At 43.3% G+C, this 24485-nt stretch overlaps 1 protein-coding gene across 1 annotated transcript in view; it reads left to right on the forward strand.

The window, feature by feature from the left end:
• LOC142563319 (potassium voltage-gated channel subfamily KQT member 1-like) overlaps positions 1-24485 on the forward strand; it is a 58460-nt gene that overhangs the window by 21448 nt on the left and 12527 nt on the right. The window contains exons 4-9 of the mRNA XM_075673878.1: positions 1392-1470; positions 3835-3931; positions 5139-5279; positions 22588-22698; positions 23049-23144; positions 23897-24010. Coding sequence (XP_075529993.1) covers positions 1392-1470; positions 3835-3931; positions 5139-5279; positions 22588-22698; positions 23049-23144; positions 23897-24010 — 638 coding nt within the window. The remainder of the gene's footprint in view (positions 1-1391; positions 1471-3834; positions 3932-5138; positions 5280-22587; positions 22699-23048; positions 23145-23896; positions 24011-24485) is intronic.

Consider the following 24485-nt stretch of genomic DNA (forward strand, 5'->3'; position numbering starts at 1 on the left):
AAAATAGACTATGTAAAACACTTTAGCAATGAGTCCTCAAAACTCCAACCGTCACGACAGAGAAACACGACTTATACATAAACATAAACTTAAACATAAACGCTCAGTTGCAGTGCAGATGCACAAAATATAACAATAGAGAAAGCTGCACGGATTGTCACGCATATTCATGCCACGTCATTTTCACCAGCAAAAATAATCTTGCACTCAGTATGTTATTATTTATCCAGAATCTGAGTGACCTTCAAAAGCTCTTCAGAAGTAACTGCTCGTTCCTTTAGAATACCTATTTGCCACAGTCCAAACAGCTTCTTTAGGCACACTGTTCTACCATGAAGCCTCATCGCCTGCGACATCATATGGCTTGCACTAATCAATAATGAATGTGCTTTGTTCACTTTTTAACCATCTCTAAAAAATGAATGACAACCTGCGTTATGCAGCTGCATTTTTTGTCGTTTCTCGCCCTTCTGAATATTGCGCTCTGACTACGTCTATGTTCTATGGGTGCAGCTCTATGGCATCATGCCTGTGACTATGTTCAAGAATTCACTTTGCCGTGTCACGTTACAGTGCAGCTATCTACCTATCTTTCGTCTTGCCGCAGTGATCTTATGTACTTTATTTAGTGGTTCAAGCATTAATCTGTGAGTTTTTCAACACAAGTACAAATTTTCAACCGAATAGAACTTGACCTATGACTTTTTCTGTTTTTTTTTTGTTGCACGAAAACGCTTCGCGCCTCCGGAACTCTTCCATTTTTTATAAGTGTCATGAGGCTATTTTCTCATATCAAGTTCACCTACCCTATTATTTAGTAAAAAGTACAGCAGGAAACAACGCTTCACTGTGACTAGCCAAGTTGCTATCCCACCTGTAACACTGAACTCATGACGTAAAATAGAATATATTTTAAACGTTACGCAAGTTCGAAGTGAAGGATGGTACAGGTGAGCCTTGACAACATAACACGTACCCACAATGGGGGATAAGCCAGGAATCGGAAGGGCGTACACGCAGATAATAACTGCTTTAACTAATGAGGAATCGGTAAAGGTTAAACTGTAAGGAAAATAATAGTGCCTATAATTAAAAGTTCGATAAGAATAATGAACGATTACATCTACAAGAAGCGACAAGAAGGTTGATTGAACGTTGTTATTAAAACCAGAAATCAGCATCGTAAACGGACTGTTGATTGAATGAAAACACACACAACCCCAAACTGATCCCTATGTAGAAGACCTAGCATCGAGGCCCCAAAAAGCAGCAAGACCAAGCATTTAAATTGGCTTCAAGTTCACGAAGAGGACCTTATTATTTTCATTTTCAATAAACGGACAACAGAATAATATAGTTCGTATATTTTCTTGCTGCCCTGTTCTTTTCAGATCTCATCGTCGTTGTAGCTTCTGTTGTGGTCCTAGTGGCCGGGTCGAACGGCCAGGTGTTTGCTACCTCAGCCATCAGGTAAGGAATTCGACAAATATGGTTAGTGCGTTTACTGCAAGCAGATATACGATGGTTCGCTGATTTTTCTTTTCGGTATGAAAACCAAAATATGTGCCTAAGCACAATGATATCTCGCGTGAAGACGAAATGGGGGTTGGTTCACGCGTGGGTAAATACAACTTTAAGCCGGCAAGAGAAAAACGTAACGTACCAGTTCGGTCAGCTAAAAATCAAGATGTTAAGTTGTACTAAAATACAATAGTTTAAATCTAACAGAAAAAATTCATAACGGTTAAGTTAGAGTACGAGCACAGATAGGAATAGAATTAAAGTTAGTGCTTACTACGAATTTAAATACATAAAAAAATAATCGGGGCTGCGCTAACCTTACGGAGTGATCTATTGGTTTTGAAAGAAGGAAATTCCCTTTTCCTTGCGACGTAAACACAGAACACCCACTTCTGGGGCCAGCACCATCTTACAGATGAGTAGTGATGTGTGTCATATTGCATCTGTTTTTCGCACATACTGGCACTGCATATTCACACTCATTTCTACAAATTCCACTAATGTTGGATCCGCACATATTGAATATTCTGCAGATAAGTGGTTAAATATTGTAATACGACACACATTCAAAAATATATAATTGCTCGATTTGGCAAGAGTCTTACCGTCAAATATATTGGTTGTGAGAATGTATTTAACTGTCGTTGTCTGTGATAATTAAACCTTCTGTTCTCTCCAGGTGTACATGGTTTTGAAAATTTTGACCTCCGTTGTACACCAGATTAAAACAATCTTAACATTAAAGCAAGAAAGATGTAAAAATGATCTCATCTGGTTCCATCTTATTCGTAAGAGGTGATCGATTGGTACATTTAAAATATGCGATTGAACATGATGGACTGTGACCCACTATTGGAAATATTTACGCCATTTCAAGATCAATGAATGCAGCCGAGAGACTAGGTGTAGCCTTGATTTGGCAATGGAAAGATAGTCCAAATACAGCTCCAGCTACTCTTCTGGTAGGTTAGAGCTGTCAGCTGCTAAAATTGTGAAATTGCGGAAAATATATTGTGTACTTCTTGAAAAAGCTTACTTACCTTCTCATCTTCAACTTTTTTTACAGAGGCACATGCGAAGTAAAGTAATTCTAGCTTTAAAGGCCAGCTGCGCGAAAATCTTCGACCGCGTAAAAAGTGCAGCTTAAGTTAGGGTAGATATAGTGCAGCTTCGTGTCAAATATGACGCTTAAGATACAAATGAAAGCGTCGCAAAAAGCTTCCCAGAACAGCCATTTTTTGACACCAACGCTGAAAGAAAGGACACCGCCATTACAGATCGCCGTAGGTGACTCATGGCCAGAGCGCACGACTAATCGACATGGCCTCCGAGATGATGTGAGGACTGCAGCTGCGCGCGGTGCGCTGAGAAATCTCGGAGGCGGTATACTTGGACTTGCGTCATATCCAAAACCACCCGGAGCATGCGTCTTCTACTTAGAGTGAGAGAGAGAGATAGAGACAAATAGAAGACAGGAAAGGCAGGGAAGTTAACCATACCCACATGCGGTTTTCTGCCCTGCACTGGGGAAAGGGGGTATGGGGCTGAAGAGAGAGAGAGAGAGAGAGAGAGAGAGAGAGAGGAGAGAGATCACAGTTTCGCCCACAGTGGAAGGTTCGCACCGAGTCTACGCATGGTTCTCAAGACCTGTGGACTTGAGATATTTCAAAAATGGTTTCATGGCCTTCGGTGCCATCGACGCGAACGGCTGGGGTCCAAGGATCTTCATTACGAAAAATGGTCTAGAGTCCAGCTGGTTCAGTGCTGGCCGGAGAACTTCGCTCTCGACGTCTTATTGGGGCCAGATACATAGGATGTGTTCAATCGCTGCTGTGGTTCCGCAAGAGTCGCACAAGGGCGTATCCCCCATTCCACTGCGGAACGAGTGCGCCTTCGTAGATGCCACCCCGAGCCAGAGGCGGCACAATACTGTCACCTCATAGCGGAAAATGTTTGATGGGTCTTCTACTTAGATGCTGTATAAACGATGCTAACACGAAAACAATACAATTCTCATCCCTGTAACTTTGCCGGGATTGCTTTAGTGTTATATAATAGTCGTTCATAACATGTCTAGGCAAAGTAACATAGTGTAGCAGTTGTCCTATAATAGGGAATCTGAGGTCCTAATTTAAACCCATTTCATTGAGAAAAAAACTACGTTAGCATGTCACAGGCAAATGACGTTTTCCTCCAATACACGCCCCGAAATGTAGTAATTGCCAAAAAAGGAGCGCGGGTCAGGAAAGCGAACCAAGTCTCTTTGCTGATGGCGCGACTTTACGGACATCGTACCTCTCCTGTTGTCCACAGGGGAATCCGTTTTCTCCAGATCTTGCGCATGCTCCACGTCGACCGGCAGGGAGGCACTTGGAGGCTGCTCGGGTCCGTAGTATTTGTACATAGGCAGGTGAGTTTGCAACTGCTCGTGACCAAAATCTGAAGCAAAGTGCGCACCTGCTTTTTTTTTTCGTGTGCACGTATCCGAGTGCCGTGCTTTTGTTGTTACATTACGCACCGCAAACATAAATATCCGTGGCAGGCGCGGGTACAATAGATCATTTACAAACAATGACACGGGCAAAAAGCACCTGCAAGAAGGCTACAATGCCCTAGATTTTGGAACAGGACGTAGCGGCATTGACTGCAAAAGTAAAACCATCAGGAAGAAAATAGCGCACAGCACCAGGTAAGGAATTTAAAAGGCCAATTGTTCTGGGACAAAAGCTGTATTCACATTTAAAGTGGGTGGAAAGGTTCCAGGTTAAGCTCGCCGTCGATCATGGTGAAACTATTCTTAACAAGGGCTCACAGCTTAATAATTAGTCAAGTAACCGAACACAAATGTTCAAGGGAATAAGTTGCACGCTGCAATTTTACAGTCCACTAACTGCTCCAGTGGCTGCACGAATTGCGAAATGTCCAAAGCGGAGAGTTTGCAAACGGTGAAACGGCCCGTGACAAGCAAGACTTCTCTATTTTCGTTACAAACGCAGATTTACGACCATCCAACTTATTGAGCAGCCCCTTTTAAGCCCCGAAACGACTCCTCTGCGCCAACGACCTTTGTGTATTTTTGAACAGCTAGTTGGATACTCGGGCCTGCTGTTGGGTCTTCTGGTTCGGCAAAAGGTTTGATGAACATAGGAACGGGAGAATCGGATAGATCTAGCAAAACAGAGCGCTTGCTGTTAACGCATGTGTAGCGTTGGATTATCGAGAAGTAATGAGGTGTAACCAAAAAGGGACAGAAAGACGCCCTCCTATTGCTTTGGAATCCCGCCTTATATATTCCAGAGAAACCAACTATACACACGAGCTGACATAAGCGATGTGTCTTGTCTGATGTGTTCGGTTGTCTCGCCATTTCTCTCTCTCATTACTCTTTACAAATTTTGCGGAATCAACTAACTACAAATAATTAGTTAATACTCAGAACTCTGTATTGTCGACTTCTTTGTCCAGTTTCCGCACTGAAAGAACAGCACTATGTATGTTGATCATTCACTCAATTACACATCGTTATTGCCGCTGCCTGAAATATCAGCTCTTTAGTTTATAGCAAAACGTATTGACTCAAAGCTTGTGATGTGTGATGTGATCTCATTCCTACGCAGGAGCTCATCACAACGCTGTACATTGGTTTCCTGGGCCTGATCTTCTCATCCTACTTCATGTACTTGGCCGAGAAAGACGCCATGGGCATCGAGGGAAAGTCCGATTTCACAAGTTACGCCGACGCCCTCTGGTGGGGAGTGGTGAGTGCTTCCCCGATGTGTGCGCACAGGGTTCAACGAGAACTACTATGTCCCCCGATTTCGAAATGGCTATGGGCAAACGAGCTGCAGTGTTGAAGCGAACACTGCCAGTAGCTTGCTCGCAGCATTATTAAAACTCTCCTTGTCGAAAAAAAAACGGCATATTTCGTGAGCCAATATAATGATAATAAGCTTAAGTACCTCGCCCATACCAGCAAAGTATGTAGAGGCTTTATTTACAGGTACAGTTCAACAGTTCACTTGATCGTCCAGAACAGTTTACATGAATTTTCTCGAACCGAGCTGTAAGCAGTTTTCTTGTCATGTCTTGTATATTTTATATACTGTTACTCGTATGCATTTAGGTTAGTCATTCCAATAAAGCTGGTAGTTGTGAGTCAGGGCATGTCCCTGTGGCTGCCGTTTGATGAACTTTGTTTAGTTGGAGCAGAGTCCTAACTTTTAGACGAACGCTTGTCAACATGATCACACTTCTATCTTAACGTAAATGCACTTAGATGTGTAGCTGCGTTTCAGCGTGCCATGGTACTTGGGTGCTGCACTTGTCCATCTCATTGAAGGGTGTCCGACACTCAATAAGAAAGGTAATAAAACAGGCATATAGAACGCGAGCAAAATTTTAAGAAAACGTTTACTACATCGTTGTTTACTATGATGTATTTTTGACTTTATTCTTTTGCAAGCAAAAATATCAGAACATACGCTTATTCGTCCTGACGACGGTCCAGAGAATCTGCCTCGGGGAATGAAAGCACGAACCCCGAACCACCTCTACAATGAGACACCGAATAATAAATTGCCACAAACGTCAGCACGAAGTAGTTTTTGAAGGTGGTAAGCGGCGCGGGGATTGCATGACGACAGCGTTTCGTTCCGAACGCACAGCGCGCAGAATTGGAAACAACTTTGTCACGCCACCTTCTCTGGCGGTGCCTAGAATTCCGATTCACGAAACGCTCTTCAGAGTGGCTGCGTGTATGAAAACACTGTATCGGAAATCGAACTCAATCTCGCCGAAAAGAAAGCGTGGTTTGGCAAAGGCGTTCTGTTTCAAAGCCGCCGACTCGACGCCAGCCAGAATATGCCATCCCCGTTGACGGCAAACACACCGCGGGCTGAAGGCGCCTACTGACAAGCTACCCAAAAATTCTCTTACACGAAGCGTGCATCAAGGACTTGAGCAAATATTGCAGCGCGTATCGATCGTGGAAGCCTTGAAGCAGCAGTGCGTTAAAAGGGAGCCTCTGAAAGTCTGTGTACGTTACTAGTCATGCGGTGGACACTCAGCTGGGAAGCACTTATTGGTAATATGGCTCGAATAAACTGGCTGCCGCAAAAAGAAAAAGAAAGAGAGAAACAGAGAAAACAACGTCTCCAAGAACTCTACAGCACTACCCCGATACAGCACATGGACGCAACTAAATTCGTGTAGTTTAACCGAAATGTAAACACAAAGACGGCAAGTTGTGCATCAAGTTCATTGTCAATACGGTCCCATAAACGTACCCGACATAAGACATGCTGTGCTCAGGCAAAATTTTCATGATTTGTTAAGCTCACGGTGAGGTTTGCTTTATTTCCGAACTTTCCTTTTCTTTTCTGAAAGTCGAAAAAGCAGACAAAACTTACTCAAACATCAAATTGCATGCTCGATGGATCAAAACAATTCACCGAATGAAGCTCTTATTACTCACTTTACAGCGCATATAGCAATTTACGAGTTGTAATCTAGGAGCACTTGGAACAAATTCTCAGGATGACAGATGCCTCGAGATATGCATTCCCAAAGGTGTGCGACGAAATACGTTGGCGTTAATGACATATTTGGGCTTCCGTGAATAAAATGAAATATTAGAAAAAATAGATTACACAATAGTATGTTTTTACCGCATGTTTACAGCGCATATCTTAATATAGGTGCAATCCGCAGAATTTGTTCCAAGTGAAGATTCCGTGCGAACTGACACGCTAAAATTTGAACATTCAACACAAGCCGTTAAGGGATTAGTTAGGCTTGCGAAAAAAAAATTTTTTGACGAATATATATCTTGAATTATTGGCCGAGCAACGTCAGCATCTTCGAGCAATCCAGATCAAGGATTGATTGCGCTATCTGCCTAGAGGCAATAATTTTTAATTCTGTGTAACATAAATAAACGTCTGGTATTCAGATGGAAACTTTCGTGTTGCCCGAGCATGACTTCATTCAATGCCCTATTGGGTGTCGTGATGGCTAAGTAAATAACAGTTGACTTTGCAACGTGCACTATTTTTATACATCATTAGTATAAAAATCTCATTGTCAGTAACACACAAGTGCTTTTTTCAAAAAGCGCTCGAAACACGAACACATTCGCTACCCCAACAATCGCCGTTCTACGGGGAGTCTCCTTTATGAGATTTCCGAAATTAAAAAAAGATCATCTTTTGCAGGTAACGTAATTTTATTCCAAGAGCTGACTTATTCAGAAAGGCAGACGTTACTTACGCTAAACTAATTCAACTTGAAACTAGTTGCAACATTTAAATTGCAAGTAATTAAGACATTCCACTCAGTACATCCGTAATTCATTTGCGACACAATAATGTACTTCATTAATTGTAGCCGATTAATTTTCAAGGCGTATCCACTTGGCATGGATTTCTAGAACGACAATAGTTTGAAGGTATCGGTCATCAAACTCGCGTCAAAAATGCACTGTTTTTCCACTTATTTTTTTTTTCAACAAAACACGCTTTTATACAGTCCTGCACAAAAGTAACCGGAACGCCCGCGTATTTCGTCCCATGCTTTGGGAAATAATGTACGCAGAGGCCGTCATAATGACAACCTGTCTGAAAGCTATGTAGAACACATCAAATCCTTTATCAGAGTAAGCTCCTTACAGAATGAAACCCAGGGAGCTCGCTTTATCAGCCTCAAGAAGACACTGGTTATTATTCACACACAAAAAAAAGAAGTCGATCAAGGAGCGCGTTTCGTAAACTGCACCTTAACGCCTGTAATTTTATCATTTCTATAGGAGATTAAGGTCACGCGAATCACTTTTGAAATACCGCGGAATTCGCGTTTCAGGAAATTTTTGCCAACCAGATGGACACCCCTTTGTAGTGGGAAGCATGAAGGCGATTTTGCAATATTGAAAGGGGATTTACGCGCTATACCATTGAAGCAATGAGCATGTTTGTGCTTGCTTATGTCCGATCACCCCGTCATTTCCGCTACGGTCCTGAATGATGACGGAGTGCTGATAAAGGATTCAGATGTACATGATCTCAAGTTACTGGAGATTCTACTGCAGGAGAAATTTGAGGGGGCAGGAAAACGAATTTTGCTGATTTCGTACTGAGTATTCATGACTACACAGTAATTATATACCGGGGCAGTGTGTAGTCCTTCATGTAGCGTTTTAACATAACCATAAATGAATTACCGGCTCAAAGCACACGAGCAAGTTATGTAGTGGCTCCAAGCATCAGAGGAGAGCAAAAACGTTTCTTTCGCCATTGCTTACAGAACGCGCTGCGTGAACCGCACAATGTGGTCACGTGTTCTAATAGCCAGTTAACTGAGACCAATTCGAACCATAACGGGTAGGCGAGAGGCTCACTTCACCCACCGCTTAATGTGAAGTGCCACTTCTTGCTGCCATTGCACAGCACCGATGAAAACAAGTCGACGTAATCAAGTACACGTATAAGTGTGAGCCGTGATTGAAGTGGATGTTCGAAAAAAACTTACTCAGAACTGTGTAAAACACGTAAAAATAATTATTCCATAAGCACTTATAAGACAAGGCAATCCATACGCAACAGATGCGCGGCTGCGGCACTAGACTCCATTGTTATTATCTTTATTTTATTGTCTTGCGTGCGGATGCCGCAAGCTTCCTTAAGTTTTCTAGCACATTCCTTTTCCTTACGTTTGTGTTAAAATTAGTGAAGCTTTGCATTTTTTCTTCTTTATTTCTTTCTTTCCTTCTTTCTTTCTTTTTCTTTCTTTCTTTTTCTATTGTTTTTCTTACAAATATACATCAAGAAGGGCGTCTGGCGCCTGGTCAGATTACCTGGAAATTTTCGCGCATTAGTTCGGCACTACCTCAGTATATTTTTTTTTTCCTTTTTTCTCTTTTTTACATCAATAAACCGGCAGTGACAGCAGTTCAGGGACACGGAAGTAATCAACACTCCAAAACTATAGGAGAGGTCTCAGCGGAAAAAATGAGCTAATTTATTCCGTTCACCCGGCGAGCTGCCCACTCTTCAGCGCGGAGCAACCATTCTGCCCGTTCTCTTCGCTGCACAGAGATCCAGGCTTGCTGGGTCACTCGAGTTCTCTTGGGGTCACCTGATGGGGCAGCTAACATCCCACGGGATCAAGTTAATGAGAGGTAGCGGAAAGAGCGTGACCGAGTTTTCGTGCAAGTTAAAGCGCGCCTCACGGGCTGCATTCCTCAACGTTTAGAAGGAAGTCGCTTAATCTTTTTTTAGCGCCCTAAAGTTCCGAATGCACTGACAGCTTACTGCACAAGTAAAGCGGCTTAACTCGTGACATCTTAAACACGATTAGGAGAAAGAAACGTGCGAAGGCTAAGAAGGCAAAGAAGCAACATTATAGCATAAAAAATGTTCTTGCCGTTCACCAGCCACTCTCGCTACTAATAAGGCCAGAATAAAGACTGGCGGCAATTTACTCTTAGAAACAATACTTTAGCGTAAGATCATTTTCTCATTACCGGCCGAGTTTATCTTACACATTTATCTCACAATACTACCATCCAACTGTGGCCCAAGCCTCAGTGGAGAAGCAATTCAACATAGATATCGCAATACACTGCCAAACACTGTAGTCTGTAAAATACACTGCACAATACATACACTGTACGATGCACGTACTGTACAATTAGAGGGGCGCTATGACGTATGCTATTGTAATCTGCTTCTTTTCCATTTCTGCTCGCACTTCAGTTGTCTGCCACACGACCTCATGAAAACCGCGAAAACTGTCCATCTGATATGACATGTGCACACTGATTAAGTCTGTTTAGGTCTAACAAAAATATACTTACCATTATGCGCCTCTCGCCATGGGTCCTACACAATTGGTCCAAATTTTTCTGGCGGTGCCCACTACGCCTGTCTTTCACGCGACATTATAAAACCGCGAAATATGACCACGTCAAAAGGCCGTATGTGCACTGAAGATTCAAAAATACGCCAAACAAAATTGAATTTTTGTTCAGAATAGCCGGACACGGCCTACTGCAGAAGGAATAAAAGGTGTTTGCCCGCTGGTCCATCTGGTATACATACAAAATTTTGTGGTGGCAGACCAATGTTGTCGAGCCCGTTTTCCATGCATTGCACATCACTGTGCCAACTCTTCTTCGTTTGTTTGTTTTGTTTGTTTGGCAAGGGTTCTTTTTAAGCTTCCGTTCAACGCCGCCGCGATTTTCCATCAGCCACTGCAAGCTAAGCAAGAAGAAGCGGAAGAAGTGGTTCGTGTGGGAAAGGAGGAAAGGCTGGCAATATCTTCTGCAACCGATGCGGGAGCACGGCTCAGCGCCAGCAGGGTGGCAGTGGTGGGATTAAGGAAAGAGAGGGTAGGAGGGAGAAAGGTAGAGGGTCGTCCCAGCAGCATCAGAGCAGCCCGGCCGGGAAGGCCCAGTGGGTTCTACCGGAGGAGTAGGCAAGAAGAAGTGGACCAATCGCAGACAGCGACACCATCCTCCTCACCTAGTTGTTTACTTTCACTGCAGTAGCAAGGACCCACCGACACCCTGTCCACTTGGGCGCACTCCCGGTTTCTTGTTAGTCAGTTAGATAACGAAAACCTATTAAGCTAACAAAGCCATGTTATTTGCTTTCAAAGCAAACAAAAACGGCCTCCCATAAACTAGGAGAGATAGGAGAGCATTTCATTGGACTGTTCAAACAAGGCTGCAGGTCACAGTCCGGTGCTTGCGCTGGCACTTACGTAAGCTTGACGTCAGGAGATTGAAAAAAAGTCAGCATGAAATAGTTTTACCTTATGTGGCCCCTATACAATGTACTTGTACTGCCGAAAAAAAGAGATTCATGTATTATTAGAAAGAGAAATACATTAAAAACAGCTTCATCAGAGTTAGGCACCACAAGTGCGTACGTGTTCGGGAAGAAAATTTCAGTTTGAGGCTGTGCGCGGCGAAAAAAGAACTGTAAGCTGTCGCTTTCGGTGAAGGTAGTTATAGTCAGTAATGGCGAGTTTGACGAGCTGGTCATGTCGGTGGTTTTAGAGACAGAGTTCCGCGGATTTTAACCAATTCTGATAAAATAATTCGCAAAAATTTCACACATCCTATCCGTGCTATTTGTATTCTTTGTGAACTTCACCCGGTTCCGTACGTTGGTCTGCCCGTATCGGACCTCTTTCGGGTGAACTTGTCTCGCCGGCTACTATATGGTTTAATGGATAGAGCAACTAAGGTGCTCCTGGGTTGAAAGAACAACTTTGACTAAGAATAACTTTGACCACCTGTGGCTCATATGTTCAGTTATAATGTCTAGGTTCATGTATTTCCCGGATATGCCTAACGACTCTCCTCCATATCATTTCTAAGCGGGAGAATGTCTGCTTTAGTATAAAGGCCGTTTATATATACGAACGAGCACTTTAGCTTCTGCTTAGTAAGGAAAGTAGATAAAAGGAATAAGTTTAATTAAAGCTGTAGCCAGCTAGGGGCAAAACCAATTAAAAGTGACTTTGAAGGAAGCATTCTAAAGCCTGACAAACCCATCGGTTGCGTAAGGAAAATAGAAAGCTAAAGGAAATACTCAAATGTGGAAAAATTTGCTTAAATAAATCGAGCAGCTTCACATCCCGAAACTGCAAAGTGGTTTATGAGGGGCTGCACAGTGAAGGGCTTCGGCATAACTTTGACCACCTGTGGTTCTGTACCGTGCATCGAATGCACGATACGCGAGCGTGTTGGCATTGTCACCAATCGATATATATATAATCGAAATGCGGCTGCCGCAGCGGGGTTTGAGCCCACGACCTCGTGATTAGCAACACGACGGGATAGACACTCGGTTGACGCGGTGGGATAAAATTCGGGCGGAGGTTGGCACTTTTATTTCAGAATTTTATCACTTTTTATGAGTTTATACCAGCAATCTGTAAAAAATTTAAAATTGAAACACACACACACGCACACACACACACACACACACACACACACACATATATATATATATATATATATATATATATATATATATATATATATATATATATATATATATATATATATATATATATATATATATATATATATATGTATAATGTGGAGAAGGATTGTAACGATATATTGGGTCGTCCTCCACAGCGCTTTTGCGCGTGAGTGGCGCTCGTGCTGAAAGTCCGTACCCTGCGACAACGGTTATATATATATATATATATATATATATATATATATATATATATATATATATATATATATATATATACATATATATATGGCGATAAGGAGTCATGTGAGAGGGCATTGAATTCACATGATCACGCACATTACCAAGGACATTAGCTATCAAAAAGAAGCTCCCCATTTTACACATCCTTTGGACATTATACTCAATTTCAGTAGGCGGAAATTTGCTGCATTTAAAGGGAAACGACATGTTTGCGAACAAAATTTTGATTTCAACTCAGAATAAAAAAAAATTTATGGGGATTTACGTGCCAAAACCACTTTCTGATTATGAGGCACGCCGTATTGCAGGGCTCCGGGAATTTCGACCCCCTGGGATTCTTTAACGTGCACCTAAATCTAAGCACACGTGTGTTTTCGCATTTCGTCCCCATCGAAATGCGACCGCCGTGGCCGGGATTCGAGCCCGTGACCTCGTGCTCAGCAGCCCAACACCATAGCCACTGAGCAACGACGGCGTGTTTCAACCCAGAATAGTCAAAACGAATGTAATCAAACGACAACAAAAAGCAACCTTAAGCACGATGCGTATGATTCTAGCTATTCGTAACAACAAATATGATTAGACGTTTGGAAAATAAATAAGGAAGTGCTTAAAGTGGGCAGGCTTACCACATCAATCAGCATTTGCGTAAATATATCTACTTCTCGTCAACGTAAAGCTCCTATTCACCGCTCAATGATATGTCGAAAGTCACCTGTCATAAAACATTTTTGTTTTTATGACCAGCTTTTTCATTTCTTGTAAGTTGCACGTGAACATTCTTAACTGTTGCTTAACTTCCTTTTAATTATTGCTTTTAATAATGTTCATTTTTTAAAGCGGGACAGTATATATTCCGCTGGCGCTAATGTTATTCACCTGAATTTCAATGCGCTCGTAATGATTATGCAGGTATGAAGATCTATTCATGCCCAGGGAAGTGGATATACACCACGTGTTGTATTAATGAAGCTACTTACGAAAGCTTATTGTTTGTACTGAGGATGTGTGCGATGCTGATGTTGCCTGGTGGTGGCCCCCTGACCTCGTCAAGCTCTATGTCTACAGCTTTCTTGCCAGGGTGGCCTTCAACACTGTACTTTGTACATGTTGTGAGCAAGCTTGACTTGACTTGACTTAAGCATTTCCACGTGCTAAAAAGCACTACTAATGTTTACTGCAATTACTACGTTTGACAAACCCGCAAGCAGTATATCTTACTTCAAGAAAGCAGCAATTACACTTTTTTTCGCAGCTTTCAAATTATGTCTAGCGTGACGGAAATCCATTATTAGTGATTATTAATCCAAATTAATTATGTAACTTAATTATGTAAATCCAAATTAGTGATTATGTAACTTGGGCATTGCAAGAGCACTTCAGCCCGGATTGCAAGATCAGTTATGAGCGCGGTCTGTAATCTAGAGTACTCAGAAAGCCCACAGGGCATACCTTTGCGTGTCGAAAGATGGCCTACTGTACAGGATATGACTGTTTCCTCAGGCACCCAAGAATAGTAGGCGGTGCTGTCGGACGATTGCTACTAGATATGAATACACCTGAACAAGCTACAAAGTCATGGCAAGGAAAACTTAGACACCTACGAAACTCCGTGCGAACTTACTGCTGTAACATTAACTTTCAAGTAAACTATTATCCGGACTACTAAGTACTTGTCGCCTACTACTAAGGCTATAAAAAATATGGGGTCCTAAAGTGGAAGTGGATGTAGGGAAAACATCGAAGGTATGCGGCCGGCACTATTCTTGCAGCTTTAGCGTACGACAGAAAAGGAATGACGGATGATTCGGCACTGAACGCCAGCATCTGCCTTAGATCACTCATTTTTTCACCTACTTGCATGCTTCCTTTTGGCATAGGGAGGGAACCCAAGATGGAACAATCGATTTTCGTTCCCGGCGTGCCAGGTTTGCCGTCTTTGCCGCGTGGCCTCCTCTACAAGCACCGCCTTGAAAAGCTTACACGATTCTTTGAAGTCCGATGAATTCGGGAAATTTTATTGCTGGGCTACCCATTCTTCCAAGTGACGTTGCCCAACTCGGCAGTCATCGATTGAAGCAGGCCTCCTTTTCCGCTTTCTTCTTACTTATTTTCTTTTTTTATTTCGTTACGCCGCTAACTCGCAGAATAATTCGCTTAGAATATCCAACGAGGCTCTTCACGCCTTGGCCAAGGTTGAATTAAGATAACGGAGTGCCTCCCAGGGCCAGATAAATCTCCGTGCTAATTGCTTTCTTTTGGATATCGCTCAATTTCTCTGAGCTTTCGCAAAAGAGGTATTTTTGAAGCAGGGTGTGAGACCGGGCTAGTTGGTATTCCATGCTGAGGCGACTAGCGCCAGAGTGGACACGGGACACTAAAAAGGCGACAAGGACAAGGCGCCTTTTTAGTGTCCTGTTTCCACTCTCACGCTAGTCACTTCAGCATGGTATTTTTCAGGCTGTTTTTCCATGAAGGATGCACGTACTTCAAGGAGCATTTTTTTTTTTGCTTATATGATGGCACATGATGTTCAGCACCCGTCAAGTGTCTTGATGACCTATTTGCGGCAACGCCCAATTTGCATGAAGACTATGTAAGCTCTCAAGGCAGTCTTTCGAGCAAAAAGAATTCGTTAGCATTTCCGGAGTTCATTTTTCAAGTAATTAAACAGGGGGCACGAATTTAAGTATCTAGGGCATGGCGTACGTTACGTTGCATCAAACTGCGGGACCTCAGGTATGAACGCAATGCAACGAAAATGCCATGACGACTATTAAAGTGTAAAGGTTATACTACGCGTTGTTTGCCATGACTGCAACTTTCTTGATTGGACCAGTGTTTCGGGTGAATGTATGTGTGATGGCGAAAATGAGGCATTAGCATTTCATTGGAAGTTTTCTAGAACACGATCCTATTGTTCTGTATAACGCGGAATAAGGGCGTTTCCCTATATCAGGCTGCGACTTCAGTACTTAATCACAATTGCGTGTAAATTCGACAACATTTAAATAAAATGATCCCTAACGCCTAATTTTGAACAATTTCAGTATGAAACTAACGATGAAGTGCTGGTTGTTCTAGTGATATTCTTTTAAGAGGCAAACATTTCCGGCAGTGCGTGTCATATGTTTTCTTTAAGCTGTCATCTGTTGTCACTAGTACAGAATTTAAAAAGGATTTCTACGGTTTTACGCCCCAAAACTAAAATCTGATTGTCAGGAATGCCGAAGACAAGCACCTCGGATTTATTTGGCCACTGGGGAACATATGTTATTACACCTTTCAAAAGCAGAATATTTCACTGTGCCAATGCACGTCACAATACCTGCACCCTGCAATAATATTGTGAAAGAGAAAGTCAAGGGCAGTAAACTATGGTGGCAGAAGAATTAACAGAAAATCGTTTCGCCATTCACCAGAAATTTCTAACGACGTTCTTCACTATGTACGTCATATGCTTACAGCCCTTAAGTCAGAACAGTTCTTCGAACGCAGACAACGCCAAACACTGAGCGCACCTGGAAATTTTGTGGTGGATTGTAGCAACAGGCGGGTTCAGACTGACGATAGAAGCAGGCAGTTTTCCCGCCTCAGCGTCCCTTGTGATGCTACTACGATATGTCACCACATGCGCCCAGCAAATCGGCGCCTCTTGTAAGTGCAAGAAGCCACGAAGCTTCCTTTCTGACTATAACGGATCGCTCTCGAAACTCAAAATGTTGCGGGTGCGCCTCACCGTTGCTCTCAAGGACGCACCAAATACATCATTAAGTCCAAATAGTGGGTATTCACCATGGCGCTGCCCAGCAACTTCTCTTCGCGACTTTGAACGCGCGGGGTCTTCGGTTTTCGCAGAAACAAGCACAGCTTCGCCAGCTTTTATCTAGGCAGCACGACGACTTCGTCGCCGCACGAGAGAGGAAGATCGAGAGTGATGACGAGACAAAAAGGTTCTTGGGACCTTGTTCATTCTGAGTATAATGTCTGTGCTTCACACGCTGTTGATTTACCCATGGGCTGTTCCCTCTTTATAAAAAAAAGAGCTTACTTTGTTTAGTATTTATTTACCATGGGGACCGCTACGCCACGCCAGCAGAGCGGTCCCCCTAGTGCTGGGTAGCAAACCGGAGGTTTTAACTCTGGTTAACCTCCCCGCCTTTCTTTCATTTGCATCTCTCTCTCTCTGTCTACCATGAGGACACCGAAGGCCAATAGGTGTGCTGAGATTTTCTGTTGCAGGGTGTTCAATGGCGAATAGTCAACCGCCATGCATTCGATGACGCTGCTAAACGAATTCTTATATTTGGCGCTGTGTCTAGCCTAGTGGACTGCAGACGCTGCATTGTGTTAATGGAAGATTTCGATTGTGCATGTGATCCGAGTGTTCGAAGCGGCATTAACACTCAGCGGGACAGGAGTGGTGAAGTTTCCTATGACGTAATGGAAAATCCAGGGCTCACTTATATATGCGAGTAGGGACAGAGATATCGTTCTTACACACGTATTCACGGTGGCTCTTACACCCGCCTTGGTCGCATTTGTCTGTTCATCACTCCTCTCCCATCCCAGTTTCATTCCATCCCTGTTTCGTTCTCTGATCATTGTACGGTTATTGCAAAGATTGGTAACAGATCTGTAACGAATTTGCGACCACAGTGGGCACTCTGGAAGCTTAACTCCGGACTCTTAAATTATGAAGAATTTATTACTATCGTTCTTATAGCCCTAAGAACTTCTTTTTCTACCGACTTGTCGTTATTTGCTGCTTGGAAACCCTTTAAGCAAGTGGTTCGCACAATGAACATAGAAATTGGAAAGGTGAAAGCACTTTATGCAAGTAGTGAAGAAAAACGTTTCTTAAAAGTCTATGGCACCTTCACGAGATGGACTGTGAAATGCCGTGCACTTACATCGATGACGCAGAAATGATTAAATGACAGTTACAGAAGTATGACGCACTGCGCCGCAGATATGCGCGAGTTCAATCTCGAAACAGGTGTGCTCTTTACTCTGAGCAGCCAACCTGTCAAGCTTAACCTGATGAGCGACGCCACGCTATTTCATAATTCCGGAAATATACTCCAAAGTTAGTCTTGTAACGAATACGAGTGACGTAATGCCACAGTTTGAAAGTTACTAAATGCGCTGTTTAGTGCCCCTCCCAACGATCACGATGCGAAAGTCTTAGATAGTTTTGTGTCTCTTGTAATACCTTTGCAGGATGATGAGTGTGCATTCATCAGTCGTACCCTTACGATCCAAGAAATTGAGCTTGGGGTCTCCTAAGCTGCCTTTATTTAAAATACCTGCCCTGATTGACTCTGATTGCCCTGACCGAAAAAGGGATCCCTAGACTATCAGCTTTTGTATAAACAAAATTTGCGAATGAGTGGAAAAAAATGTGTTTGCGACAGCACAAATCTATTGCCTCCTTATTGAGTGACGCAAACATTAAAGAGCGAAGGTTAGTTTTGTAACAGATAACTTACTGTTATCATGTTATAGATCCGTCGGTAATTTATTCCACCACGGTGCTGCAACACACGAAAAGGAAAGTGAGGGACAATTTGAACGGGCATGCATTTCGTACGACTAGCGTGCTCGGGGTTGTTGATCGCAGTGGATGCGAAATGTGCGGATAAGTAAATGTTTATTCAAGGGCATAGGATAATTTTGCCTGGAATTCTGTTAAACAACACGAGAATACGATAATGTACGCAAACGATTACGGGCGAAATGTTAAGCATCGGAGCGAATCTAACTGAGTCCATTCTCTTTAATCAGAACCTAACTAGAGATGCAGTTTTTTTTGTGCAGCAATAATGGCCAATAAGGTGGTGGGCTTCATAGACCGTAAATGGTAACTACGTACGTAATATGCGAATTATGAAGTTATTATAGCCCGCAGTGTATACAATGGGAATGCATGACTTTGTTTATAAAGTATTACAGTTCCGTCTTATTAACCCTCCCCACCTGAAAGCTAATGAATTTTAAATATTTAGTGTACGTTATTCGGGTGTTCTCGAAGCGAAGACTGTATAATTAGCTTTAGCAATGTTTCCTCGAAGGTAATTAGATTGAAGCAAGTTCGAGGGTTTTCTCAGATCATTAGCTCTATTGTAAAGTTATGTTTGCGTTTCGGCTGTTAATAAATATTAGTTTCGTCAGGGTGTAAAATGCAATCTTCTGAGATAGCCGGGTAAATCACTTATGTATACCAGAAGAACACACGGGCCCAACATAGAACCCAGGTGTATTCCGCGTTTGCATATTAGCCGAGAAGAAGTTACAATATTGATAATTACATACTGCTGGCGGTTCTTCAATATTTACCAATGAGGCTTAAAGAATAATATAATAATAAGCAATAACATTCCTGGATATCTTTGCCTGTCAGTATCTTTGCTACTTTCGAGAGCTGTCGTGATTTCAGTAGCCACGTTGCAGTTTCCGCGTTAGTTTACTACAACATCACGACAAAATATGTACTCCAGTGATATTAGTTTCTACCATCAAAATATTTTTGCTTCGCTTCAACAGTGCAGAAGTTGCACGGGTGCTTCACACATGTTTGTCGACGCGTTATTTGTCCAGTTACCAATATATGAACATCGCACAAAGCGTCAGACCTGCGCGAGAAGTCACGTGTTTCGAATCGACTCCGTACTTGCGTCAAACAACTCGTGTACGAATGAATTACTTGTCCCCTTGTTGAGCACGAATCGTGCATCAAGAATTACACGAGATGAATTCGTGAAAACTAAGTGGTGGATTTGATTTCAAGCGAAGCTCTATCCGCCTCCACGCCTCCCACTTTGCGAGCCCAGGCTGTTGGCTGGTGTCTCGCTTAGTATAGAACACCTTGGAACGCTAGGTTCGTGCAGCTGGGCATATTCCACTGGATAGAGCGGGGCACGAAAGAAAGCCAAGAAGTTGGCTAAGACAGAACACGACGTCAACAAAAGCAGCTGAGTGCGGAGAAAGAAGTGAAATGAGCAAAATGGGAGCGACGCACCAGTTTGGGGAAAAACGCTAAGTTACTCGTACGTGAAATTGAAGATATCTTTATTTTATTGAACGTGAAAGAAAGCTACATTTATCATGACTTCAGGCACACAAAACCAAGTTGTAAAGAAGAGAGCCTTGTGCCGCAAGCAAGAGAGATTTGTTTTCAGCCGCATCTGTGAGGGACAGAGACACGCGCAGGCGAAAGTAGCGGACTGCCTGGTCCACCTCGTTCATACTTGTATTTTGTATCTTTTTTCATGTGTTCTTTCAATGAATCCGACATGCCGACCTAAAGGTGCGTGCTGCTGTGCAAACGGTGCGCCTGCACTTTGTTACGGCGGAAAAGTACAGTCACGCTCAGTATGAGCTACAACGTGAATGTACGTGGTAAAGCGGTTGAAACCTTCTAGCTCATACTGACTGCTAAAGTGCCTGAGTGCAAAAATTCAATAAGGCGCGTAATGCACCGAGTTCAACTTTCGACTCGTCTATTGTTTGGCAAAGCGGACACTTCGCCCGTATTTCACCCTAATCGTAACAGCCAAATGTAGGAGCTTCGATTGATCAGTCACGCGGTGTAGATAAAGCAATGTGTACAGTGAACATGATGGCGCACAGCGAACAACGGACAGCCGCACCAACACTCGATTTATTGGTTGAATACTCGAGTGTTTACGAGGCCACACTACGACCGTGCTAGACCACCATGTGGTATTTCTACACCAGCACGTATCCCGGCATGCCGCACTTCTGGGTTTGCCTTCTTTTTCATGTAGGATTTTCGTCGTGTAGGTTTCCATGTACGTCAAAGTCGTAGCTCCTACGTTAGCTATAGCAGTAAAGGAAGCGTTCTTGGTGCAGGCAGAGGTATTCCGATCATCCCAATGGCAGGAACCAAGTTTGCATTTGCGGTGAACAGGCTGTGCGTGCGTCATAATGCCACACCAAGCTCAATCACACCTGCAGCAGAGCTTGTGCGACGCCCAAATCCACCACAAGCGCACTGCATTCGCCTGGATGTCTATCCTTCACGATGGTGGCAGGTACCGAATCTGTGCACAGGGTTGTTGGCCTTATCCAAAGGGTATATATATGCGTGGAATCTACCGCATTTCTTGAAATTTCTGTTTTAATTCGATCGAACATATTTCCTTTATGAAAGCTAGTCACGAAGGGCGCTTTTATAACCACCCTAAGGGTGTTGTCATTACGACCAGTCTGTACACACCCATTTAGGAGTAAAACGCTTTACGGCCTGCTGAAAGGAATACAGAAAAAAAAAAGGTAAAAAGTTGGTCTCTAGGCCCATTCTGTGAACATCCGGTTTAGTATTTCTTTTAATCGCCGCTATATTGTTCTCTCGGTCAGTGGTTGCTTCATTTCATGTTTCGCACCTGCCGTTTTTGGGCTGGCTGGATCCTTTGCGTGCAAACTCTTGACTTATTTCGATGCCGCTAAACATAGGTAGCTATACTCCGTACTTTTGTAACAGATATAGCTTCGTGCTGTACTTTTCTCCTACTTGCAGCGGCTGCCCGCAGTGATTTCATCACTTCAGATCATCGACGTAAGCACTTATAAGTAAACCTTCCCTCCCAGCATGTCTCCATGAAAAACAAGTATCGCCAAAACAGTGCATGAATTGCACGGAGTACATTGACTGTCTTCAACGTTTACAGCTTCGTTTCGTGCTCAGCCGGATGATTAATTTTTTTTCTTTTCACCAGTGATCACTTGTGATGGCCAATCAAGGAAATGATGCTGAATTCTTTACTGTTGGCCTAACGACGTTCTGACTAAAAAATTACAACAATTTTCCTTCTGAACAAAAGTAGGTTACCGCTGAAACTGCGGCCTGTGTGTGTAATATGAATAACTGAGGCAGTCACAAGCAAGTTCACAAGTCTGTGCCGTTGAAATGCTTATTGCCGCGTGGCTACCGATCTGCGTAGTTTCAGTTACTAGATGGTCCCAGTGTTCCTCCCTTGTTTGTGCTACTATAAGGCAAGCCATACGCTTTCTCTAGTGGAGCAACATGTAGAGCACTTCATTGCATTAATTGCCGTCGATGCCGCTGTCGCTACTGATGGAGCCATGCCGGGTTGTAACACACAGCACTGAAGCATAAAACTAACCATAGCCACGGGAGATAACGCGTGTAGCAACCGTCGACGCGCTATGAAATATTTATAACCGTTATATGACCCGTCCGAGCGTATTACATAAGCGAGGGGAGCACATATGATGGTGTATGAAGCCTCAAGGCACGTCAATCTAGGGCAATGGCAGCGGTGTGTCATCCGCGGTGACACGACTCAAAAGATGCCGATCTTTCTGCAACAGAACGCGGCGCTATTTCTTACCGCGTGGCGTGTTTCGTCGTGTTTTGCCATATCGAAGATAGATGGCGCCACTGTTTTACTGATGGGGAAGTATTAGCTGCCCATGTGTGACTACAAGCTTGGTCTTCATTCCTCAATATCACGAAACAATGTCGAGAAAACCACCGATATAATGGCCAAAATTCGCTGCCGACGTGAGACAAAGCGTGGGGAAAGTCCACTACACCATTCAGCTGCCGTGAAGCAGGCAAAAACGAATTAGGAATGGTTACTCGTTCGACCTGAAGCTGGCAAGGTGCCGCTATGTCACGTGATGGCGCAATTTCCCTTGCATATGGAAGCCTCACGGAAGGCCCTACAATATACGTTTTTGTCGTATAAATCAGCCTCTTCGTTCCTGTCACTTTTGTCGCGCACAAAAACGTACAATTATGCATTGTACATGCTGATATAATATGCTTCCTTTTCGTCTTATGCAGATAACGGTCACAACCATCGGCTACGGCGACACTGTTCCTAGAACCTGGATGGGGAAGATTGTGGCTTCCTGTTTTTCTGTTTTCGCAATCTCATTCTTCGCATTACCTGCGGTAAGTACTCGCATATTGTCATAGATAAGATACCTTCGTTTTATGTGCTTTCTGGTTCTGATGTTTGAATAGCGGAGCGAGTTGATCCACACAATTCTCACATTTTGAAGCAGTTATCATTGCAAATGTCACTTCTGTTTAGCTTCGCACTAAACTCAATTCTGATTCGTAATCTGAAGAGAACTGGCGCACGGACGATGACATTACTATATTTGTGAAATCTTCGAATGGAGAAGATTCTGATTAAACCCTGTCAGTGGTTAGTTGAAAGTGGAAACACGCTGTGGCTACGTTATGTTTCCGTAGAGCGTAGCTCTGCTTACCTTTCAACTTTCTTTTTCATTTTTCAGGGCATTCTAGGATCAGGGTTCGCATTGAAGGTCCAACAGAAACAACGGCAGAAACACTTCAATCGTCAAATACCAGCGGCTGCCACATTAATTCAGGTAAATGAAACTCCAATGTGCAAAATTAATTTCGATCTGTTGTAATATGGGTTTGGATTGTCTCTATTGTCTCATACTCATACCACCCATTTAATGCATACTGCAGTGACACCGAAGTTTTCTATAAAAAACCAAATAGCATCTTTCAAATCTTGTTTGATTACCTTGAATCAATTGGCTGCCTTTCGAAACTTCATCCGTCATTCGGACTCTGATGTACACCATATAAAAAGCCACGGTAATGAAATTATGAAAAGACAGGCTGAAATATTCATGACTGAAGGTATCAAGTTGTATTGTTATGTTAGTCCTTTTTTTACTTTGTTCGGTCCTCGTTCTCTTAGGGTATTTCTCTCCGCTTTCCCCTCCATAAGAGAGTAGCAAGTTGGCGAATAGTTTAGCCGGCACGTCGTTCTGCTTTTAAATCGGGAGGAAAGAATCCTGGGGTTTCACGTGCCAAAACCATGATATGATTATGAGGCACGCCGTAGTAGGGGACTCCGGCTTAAGTTTGACCACGCGGGGTTCTTCAACGTGCACCCAATGTACGGTACACGGGTGTTTTTGCATTTTGCCCCCATCGAAATGCGGTCACCGCGGCCGGGATTTGAAATCCACAGCCTCGGGCTTATCAGCGCACCACCAAAACCACTAAGCCACCAAGGCGGGTTTCAATGAAGAAATCCTTCCTTCTTTGTCATGAAATAACGTAATCGTGGCTCTCTCTAACTCAGTGTGCTACTTCTCTGCAGTGCCTGTGGAGGTGCTACGCAGCGGAGAAAACTTCCCGGTGCGAAGCCACTTGGAGGATTCACGTCAAGGAATCCAACCATGGTGGCTACAACTCGGGAACACCACTCAGCAGGGTAACGTATTCTTCTCTAGGTGAAGCACACTCGTGTTGAAACAAAACTTTTGGAAGTGCACACACAGAGTTGCTGAGGACATCCGCGTCCACCGAGCTGACAGTGGAGTCATCCGAGGTGGGCGGTGTCCCTAGTTTAGGATGCCGCGTGCCTGAGCCGACAGCTTGGGTGAGCCGACGCTGCTTCACCAGAAAATGTTGGCCTTCGGGGCTCGGGCTCGTCAGCTGGACCTCCCACTGCTCGACGGTTCGTCCAGTTATGTGTGGTGTAAATGCAAAAAGATCTACGGCGCAAGCTAGACGAGGACATATAGTTCTCATTCGCCAAGCTGGATACCCTTTATCAGTCATTTCCAACAATTGTGAATGAATTTTGAACAAGACGCCACATGTTTTACGTAGTAGTTCTGCGGAAGCCCGCAAGGTGGGGAGAAGTAAATATAAAGGGAAAATGAGACATCCACTCGTTCGTAGCA

Source organism: Dermacentor variabilis, chromosome 11, assembly GCF_050947875.1.
Source record: "Dermacentor variabilis isolate Ectoservices chromosome 11, ASM5094787v1, whole genome shotgun sequence".
In the NCBI taxonomy this organism is placed as follows: domain Eukaryota; kingdom Metazoa; phylum Arthropoda; class Arachnida; order Ixodida; family Ixodidae; genus Dermacentor; species Dermacentor variabilis.